Genomic DNA, 9,027 nt, shown 5'->3' with positions numbered 1-9,027 from the left:
ACAAATTGTTGTAATAATTTATGACATTCACTGTTACTGTATGTAAGTCCAAACATTTGGGTGTGCTTGAATCGCTTTCTGGTATTTATGCTGCATAACCTCGTTAGCAAAGGACCTGCTTATCATTATAAAATCTTGGGTTTCGGGCATGGACGGATCAAATGTTCATCACCGGAGTTCCATAAATCAGTTTTCAGACTCGAACCCACAACGGATATTTTTCAGTTTTGCATGCTTCTTCTTCTTCTGCGTTCGTGGGCTGACACTCCCACCGTGTTTATTGCACGAGTGGATTTTTACGTTTTTGACCGTTATTACCCCGCCGTTTAGGCAGCCATACGCCGCTTTCGGAGGAAGCATGCTGGGTGTTTTCGTGTTTCTATAACCCACCGAACTCTGACATGGATTACAGGATCTTTTTCGTGCGCACTGACTTGGTCTTGTGCTTGCGTGTACACACGGGGGTGTTCGGACACCGAGGAGAGTCTGCACACAAAGTTGACTCTGAGAAATAAATCTCTCGCCGAACGTGGGGACGAACTCACGCTGACAGCGGCCAAGTTTTGCATGCGAATTCAACCCTTTTTCTCCTGTGCCTACTTGCAAACAAGCGCAAGTATTCATTTCAGTGCTGGAATTCTACATTGGATTCTACACTTTGATTCTAAAGTTTCGCACTAAGACACTCGTTCCTTGGATTCTACATTGGATTCTACCCTTTGACTCTACAGCTTTGCACTACGACACTCGTTCCTTGGATTCTACATTGGATTCTACTCTTTGACTCTACAGCTTTTCACTTAGACACTGCATGCTCCTTTGATTCTACTCTCTGCTTGTACAGTTTTCCATTAAAACACTCTTTCCTTGGATTCCACATTGGATTCTACTCTTTGATTCTACAGTTTGAAACTAAGATACTGGCTCCTTGCTGTGCTGATAGGCCGCCAGCCATTCCTCCACCTCGTTCACCCTGTAACCGCCGGGGCCTCTCTCTCCGGCGTACACGATCCGGCCGTTCAACACGATGTAGAGCCGCTCGTACAGCGCCCCGTACACATAGTTGGCGACGTCCTTCATGTTGTCCACCACCACCGGACACGCTGGTTTGGCGTCTTCCAGTTGTCTGGCGGCTGCCAGGCGATCTTCTAAACTGCGGTGATTTCTGTTGAATAAAGAAGTAATGTTCAGGGTTTGTAATGTCAGTATATGTGTGGAAAACATAAGCAGCAGCAGAGGCAGCAAGCAGCAGTAGAGGCAGCAGCAGCATCGCCGTCGTCGTCGTCATCATCGTCATCATCAATATCATCATTGTCGTCGTTAGCGGTGTCATCATCATCGTCGTTGTCGTCGTCGTCAACATCATCATCCTCGTCGTCATCACCATCAGCAGCAAAATCAGCAGCAGCGGCCACCACAAGGCACAGCACAAGATAATCTCATGAGGAGAAAATTTAAAGTCAACAACAACAATGTAAACTATTGCAATAAACCAATGCTATGGCTAAAACTAACAATAAAAACTGCTTCTGTTGCTTCTGCCACCACCACGGGATCATAGAATACCGTGGTTGATGTGCAGTCGCCACAGTGCCGCCTCAACTACAACTCACTTCAGATAACAAAGGGGTTGTTCCTGAAGGCCCAGTCTGGGAGCCTTTGATGGCACAACCAACCCCCCGCGGGTTAGGGGGAAGAATTTACCCGATGCTCCCCAGCATGTCGTAAGAGGCGACTAACGGATTATGTTTCTCTTTTTACCCTTGTTAAGTGTTTCTTGTATAGAATATAGTCAATTTTTGTAAAGATTTTAGTCAAGCAGTATGTAAGAAATGTTAAGTCCTTTGTACTGGAAACTTGCATTCTCCCAGTAAGGTAATATAATTATTGTACTACGTTGCAAGCCCCTGGAGCAAATTTTTGATTAGTGCTTTTGTGAACAAGAAACAATTGACAAGTGGCTCTATCCCATCTCCCCCCTTTCCCCGTCGCGATATAACCTTCGTGGTTGAAAACGACGTTAAACACCAAATAAAGAAAGAACAAGTCGCGTAAGGCGAAAATACAACATTTAGTCAAGTAGCTGTCGAACTCACAGAATGAAACTGAACGCAACGCAACGCAGCAAGACCGTATACTCGTAGCATCGTCAGTCCACCGCGCACGGCAAAGGCAGTGAAATTGACAGGAAGAGCGGGGTAGTACTTGCGCTGAGAAGGATAGCACGCTTTTCTGTACCTCTCTTTGTTTTAACTTTCTGAGCGTGTTTTAATCCAAACATATCATATCTATATGTTTTTGGAATCAGGAACCGACAAGGAATAAGATGAAAGTGTTTTTAAATTGATTTCACAAATTTAATTTTGATAATAATTTTTATATATTTAATTTTCAGAGCTTGTTTTTAATCCGAATATAAGATATTTATATGTTTTTGGAATCAGCAAATGATGGAGAATAAGATGAACGTAAATTTGGATCGTTTTAGAAATTTTTGTTTTTTTTACAATTTTCAGATTTTTAATGACCAAAGTCATTAATTAATTTTTAAGCCACCAAGCTGAAATGCAATACCGAAGTCCGGGCTTCGTCGAAGATTACTTGACCAAAATTTCAACCAATTTGGTTGAAAAATGAGAGCGTGACAGTGCCGCCTCAACTTTCACGAAAAGCCGGATATGACGTCATCAAAGACATTTATCAAAAAAAGGAAAAAAACGTTCGGGGATATCATACCCAGGAACTCTCATGTCAAATTTCATAAAGATCGGTCCAGTAGTTTGGTCTGAATCGCTCTACACGCACGCACGCACGCACGCACGCACACACGCACGCACACACGCACACATACACCACGACCCTCGTTTCGATTCCCCCTCGATGTTAAAACATTTAGTCATAACTTGACTAAATGTAAAAAGGCACCACCACCACCATAACCACCACCACCACCACCACCAACAACAACACCATCAATAACACCATCTACTACAACTCACTTGATGACAAAGGGGTTGTTCCTGAAAGCCCAGCCATCGTCAGGATGTGCCTCCTGGATGTAGACGATCAGGAAGTCGGCCAGTCCCGCGTACTTCGTCACCACCTGGTTGAAGTCACTCAGCTTGACCATAAACGGCGGTCAGCTGCAACTGCCGAAGTTCAACACCTGCAGAGAGAGAATTAAAAGGTGGTCAGGTGCAACTGCCGAAGTTTAACACCTGTACAGAGAGAATTGAAAGGCAGTCAGGTGCAACTGCCAAAGTGTAACACCTGCACAGAGGAAATTGAAAGGCGGGGCGGTCAGGTGCAACTGCCAAAGAGTAATACCTGCACAGAGGAAATTGAAAGGCGGTCAGGTGCAACTGCCGAAGTTTAACACCTGTACAGAGAGAATTGAAAGGCAGTCAGGTGCAACTGCCAAAGTGTAACACCTGCACAGAGGAAATTGAAAGGCGGTCAGGTGCAACTGCCAAAGTGTAACACCTGCACAGAGGAAATTGAAAGGCGGTCAGGTGCAACTGCCAAAGTGTAACACCTGCACAGAGGAAATTGAAAGGCGGTCAGGTGCAACTGCCGAAGTCTAACACCTGCACAGAGGAAATTGAAAGGCGGTCAGGTGCAACTGCCGAAGTTTAACACCGGCACAGAGAAAATTGAAAGGCGGTCAGGTGCAACTGCCGAAGTTTAACACCTGCACAGAGAGAATGGAAAGGCGGTCAGGTGCAACTGCCGAAGTTTAACACCGGCACAGAGAAAATTGAAAGGCGGTCAGGTGCAACTGCCGAAGTTTAACACCTGCACAGAGAGAATGGAAAGGCGGTCAGGTGCAACTGCCGAAGTCCAACACCTGCACAGAGAGAGTTGAAAGGAGGTCAGGTGCAACCAGTTTTGAACGCATCGAATTACTATTCCACGATTTTACATGACATGGATTACTGCCACCCACATATAGACGAATTCTGAAAATAACTCTGTCGGATTTGTATGGGTTGTGAAAAAATAAATACCCTTGCTTTTAGGGGGACAAACATTCCACGAGCCAATCACTAGCGAGGGGTGTATCTCAAACACATGTGATATTATTTGTACCCCTACACATACAAACCCGACAGAGTTATTTCCGAACATCGTCAGTCTAAATTCTCTCCACACCGTTCCCCCCAGCGGCTCCTCGCTTGTTTTTCTCTCCCACTCCGTGTGACTCACCAGAGGGCGCCCTTGCTTCATGGCGGCGAGCAGGGAGAGTGGCTTCCCTTTGGTGGTGAGCACGGTGGTGTCTGGTGCAGTCTCGTGCAGTCGTGCTCGTCGCCACAGGTCTATGTAGCGAGCGTAGGTGAACTGCTTGATGTAGGCAAGGCTGAAAGAGACAGACATACAGGGGTGACATTTTAGAAATAGAACGCAGGGCAACTGATCGTACCGGCTTCTCAAGCAACGGGGCGTATTTCTCCAGCAACGGAGCGTCTTTCTCTGGCAGTGCCGTATTTATCTAGCAACGGGGCGACATTTTCCAGGAATGTAGCACCGTTCTCTAGCAACAGAGCGTCTTTCTCTAACAACGGATCGATTGTTTCTAGTAACCGTAAGCCATTCTCTAGCAACAGAGCGTGTTTCTCTAGCAACATAGCGTATTTCTCTAGCAACATAGCGTGTTTCTCTAGCAATAGAGCGTATTTTTCTTGCAACATAGTGTCTCAGTTTCTCTATCAACGGAGCGTATTTCCTAGCAACGGAGCGACTTTCTCTCGTAAGGGGCTCCGCTCACACTGATAATGTAACTTCAGCAGGACCGACGACGCACTGCAGCTGGGCCAGCCCGCTACACGTTGCATGAAAGAAAAACAGGCCAAGTACTCGTCATAAGTCCCTATCGCGGCATAACTGAATAATAGGCCGTGCGTCGTCTGTGCCGCTGAAACTGCGCAGATATATTCTACCCATAACGGAGCGCCGTTTTCTAGCAACGGAGCCACGCGTCATTCTTGAAACAACATAGCGTATTCCGTCTAGCAACATAGCCTATTTGTCTCAGTAGCAACAGAGCGTATTTCCTAGCAACGGAGCGACTTTCTCCTGCAACGGAGCACCCTTATCTAGCGACGGAGCCGCGCGTCATTCTCGAAACAACAAAGCGTATTTCTCTAGCAACGGAGCGTCTTTCTCGAGCAACGGGGCGACCTTCTCTAGCAACCGAGCGACTTTCTTTAGCAACGGATTGTCTTTCTCTAGCAACGGATCGTCTTTCTTTAGCAACAGAGCGACTTTCTTTAGCAACTGAGCGTATCATTCAGCAACGGAGAGAAGGTCTTTAACAACGGAGCCTCGATCTTACCTGTTTTGTTGCATTTTCACAGTACTCATTGGAATAAAGTGAAAGGTCGCAGGAGCTTCAAGAATACCCCAAAACTGTCCCTGATGAAAATGTTCAAGTTATCTTGGATTGGAAGATGTGAAACGTATACCCATGTAGATTTTAAATCTATTTTTCTTGACGTGGGCGAGACTGAAACAAAGAGAAACTGTTGCGATATTCTGGACATTAACCACACACACACACACCACACACGCACGCACACACACACACACACACACACATACACACACACACACACACACACACACACACAGAGTCTAACACACACTCACTCTCTCTCTCTCTCTCTCTCTCTCTCTCTCTCTCTCACTAACTCATTCACTCACTAACCAAAAAACACTTTTACCTATATATAGTGTCAGCATAATCCTCCTGCGCCATACCCGTGTCTTTCATCACTTCCACCATCATATTCTTTAGTTTTCGGTACGCCGACACAGAAAAGTTGGCCCAGAAAAGCATCAAGATCATGAAGGCTGTCGTCTTTGCCAGTTGCATTAACCCCAGACAAAACCGTCCAACTTCTATAATGGGCATCATCTTGAAGGGTTTCTTTTGGGGCGTTGTGACACTCACTGAGAAGTTTTCCGCCTGTACAGTTTCTTCTGTGAAGTTCTGTTTGTCTTCTACCTGCAACAGAAAATGGATCAATCAGGCCTGAAAGTGGCGAGTATTTTGCTCGCTATGGCGAATATAAACATGATACTGGCGAGTAGAAATGTTCATCTACTCGCCAAATGCGAGCAAAGTTGCTGAAACAAATGGTTGGTTTGGCTCGTAAAGTTTGCTCTCTGGGTAGTACATTTTCAGAATCACTAGTCAAAGGCGAGTACACAATATTTATTGGACTTTCAGGGCTTTCAAACCGTTCATGTATTGGTCAATCGATCAATCAGTCGGTCGATCTATCAATCTTTCACGAGACTCTCAACCAATCAGCCAGTGTGTCTGTCAGTCGGTCAACCAATCAATCGACCAGAGTTACTTGAATCAAGTAAGCAAACGGGCATATCGAATAATCAAACAAGTAAGCAGACAGACTAACACCGGCAGACAGGCATACCAACAGAAAGACCGACAGACAGACAGACAGACACACACACACACACACACACACACACACACACACACACACACACACACACACACAGAAAGACCGACACACACACACACACACACACAAACACACACACACACACACACAGAAAGACCGACAGACACACACACACACACATACACACACACACACACACACACAGAAAGACCGACACACACACACACACACACACACACACACACACACAGAAAGACCGACACACACACACACACAGTACAGACACACAGAAAGACCGACAGACACACACACACACAAACACACACACACACACACACACACACACACACAGAAAGACCGACAGACACACACACACACAAACACACACACACACACACACACACACACACACAGATATATATATAGACAGTAATGAATCGTATAGCTCGGCGGCGAAGCGGGTATTCATCTAGTATGTATATATATATACTAGATGAATACCCGCTTCGCCGGGTAGCCGGCTTCGCCGGGAAGAAGTACTTAGAGCCGTACGCCGGCTTCGCCGGGTCCGAACAATGGACCCGCCAAGCTTAGGTCCCTCCCAGATTCGTGGAATGGGTACAGCACGAAAATGATTCAGTAGCCATAATGCCATTCCTGACCATATCGAGTCCCATCCTTGTCGACGAATGTAACCGTGTTAATCACCTTTGGAGGCTAACTCCACTCAAACAGGATTGAGCAATTTAGAGCTTATCTCTAAGCCCTTTTGAACTGTTATGGCTTCTCAAAGGAAGGCCAGTACATACAAATACATAAAAGCCGCCAGACCACATCACAAACAGAACTGAACAATCCACAGGTGTTGCCCACATAGAGACACACACACACACACACACACACACACACACACACACACACACAGAGAAGCCGTATATATAGAGAGATAGATGACAGTGTATTTTTCGCGTGGCTATAAATTGATTCGACCTTTGCACTTTTACAGTGAGGATAATTTACGGGTCCAATTTACGTTCTGGACACTGCGGTGACCTTCTAAAAATAGTAACAGAACGCCGGGAATATCCGAAGATGCCCCCTCATACTATAGTGCACCATACGAAGGAAGGGAGGTAAACGCTGAAAACATGGAGAAGATAAGGAAGAGTTACTGGGAATGGTGAAATGAACAGAAAAACCAAAATCGGTTCAGCGCTGCGCGCTGAGAGCACGTGTTGAAATATCTCATCGATGATATTGTGTCCGGGGTGTAGCTGAATACGGTGTCCAAATTTGAAAAAGATCCACCGAGAACTTTGGCTTTGGTGTGTCGGTATGGGGGCCCGGGTAGCTGAGGTGGAACCAAAATAGCTGAGGTGGAACCAAAATCGGTTCAGCGCTGCGCGCTGAGAGCACGTGTTGAAATATCGACCAGGTTGTGTCCTGTCCCGGGTCTACCTGAATATGCCCACCAAATTTGAAGCAGATCCATCGAGAACTTTGGCCGTGCATCGCGAACTCACAGACAGACACACAGACACACAGACACACAGACAGACACAAGTCGTATATATATATATATATATTAGATACTGTCGGGCCAAATACATGCGATGACGGCTCCTGATCACGGCACAGCAATACATACCAAAATGTCCTGTTTTGGCCAAAGCATGAGTTTTGTTAGTTTTTTGTTAGACACAATGCTTATGGAACCTAACAAGCACTCATCTAGGTATGCATACATTGTGTGATACAGTATTTAGTCTTAATACGTAAGTTTACAGTAATTACATTGTACACAACTACACAAAAACAATAATATTTGGTAGTTAAGTTCGAACGTATAGTTGTACGATCCGTAACATTTGAAAACCAAAAGTAAGTGCTGTCTGTAACATGCAAGTTGTGCGTGTCGTAACATTGTGTTTTCCAACTACATAACTTCGAATTGATCTGTATGCGTCATTTTTACACATAGCGCAACCAAAATCACAAGATGCACTAAGCATAAGCTAGTCCACGTCTCTACTACAAGAAGTGTGTTTGGATGAATGTAATATTAATAAAAACAGCTTTGAATGCCAGGTTTTGGTTTCTGAAAGCAAAATATTTCAAGAAGTCTTTGAATACGGGCACTGTGAGCTATATTACAATGATCACTTCAATTCAACAAAAAGTCGAATAAATGAGGTACATGTTAGACACCAACTTTAGTAACATCATGCATTTTGAAAAGCTGTTTAAGTGATATTTCTAGACCAACTACCCTTCTTCGTGTAGTGCGCCGAAAACACGATGTAACTATTTATACGGCGTGTTCTACGGTGTCTTCAACACAAACAAAGGAGCGACACACAGTTCGAAGGTATTTGAGGACCATATGGAATTGCAAAAGTTTCTGTTCGATTTGTTTTCTTCCATCTGGGTTTGCTCAGTTGCTCTATAAAACAAGGATGAGAACACACGATTAGATAAAAATCAATAATAACAGGTTCTCACCTTCACGCACGACACATTGCAAAGTCAGCGACTTGCCGCATGCGTTGTTCCATGACATCTGGGTCAAGATTTTATCAGTCCGCACGTAGCACAAGCC

General features: G+C 45.0%; 1 protein-coding gene across 1 annotated transcript; it reads right to left on the bottom strand.

Moving 5' to 3' along the window:
* Window positions 1-317: 317 nt before the first annotated feature.
* On the bottom strand, window positions 318-9,027 carry LOC138973617 (thyroxine 5-deiodinase-like). The gene is made up of 5 exons (XM_070346336.1): window positions 8,931-9,027; window positions 5,721-6,004; window positions 4,207-4,357; window positions 3,000-3,166; window positions 318-1,165 (listed from the first exon to the last, which is right to left on the bottom strand). The coding sequence occupies exons 2-5, from the start codon at window positions 5,912-5,914 to the stop codon at window positions 913-915; spliced, it is 765 nt and encodes a 254-aa protein (XP_070202437.1). The 5' UTR covers window positions 5,915-6,004; window positions 8,931-9,027; the 3' UTR covers window positions 318-912.

This window comes from Littorina saxatilis, linkage group LG8 (assembly GCF_037325665.1).
Source record: "Littorina saxatilis isolate snail1 linkage group LG8, US_GU_Lsax_2.0, whole genome shotgun sequence".
NCBI lineage: Eukaryota > Metazoa > Mollusca > Gastropoda > Littorinimorpha > Littorinidae > Littorina > Littorina saxatilis.
Note: the sequence above shows the minus strand (reverse complement) of the source record. Positions and strands in the feature narration are given on the sequence as shown.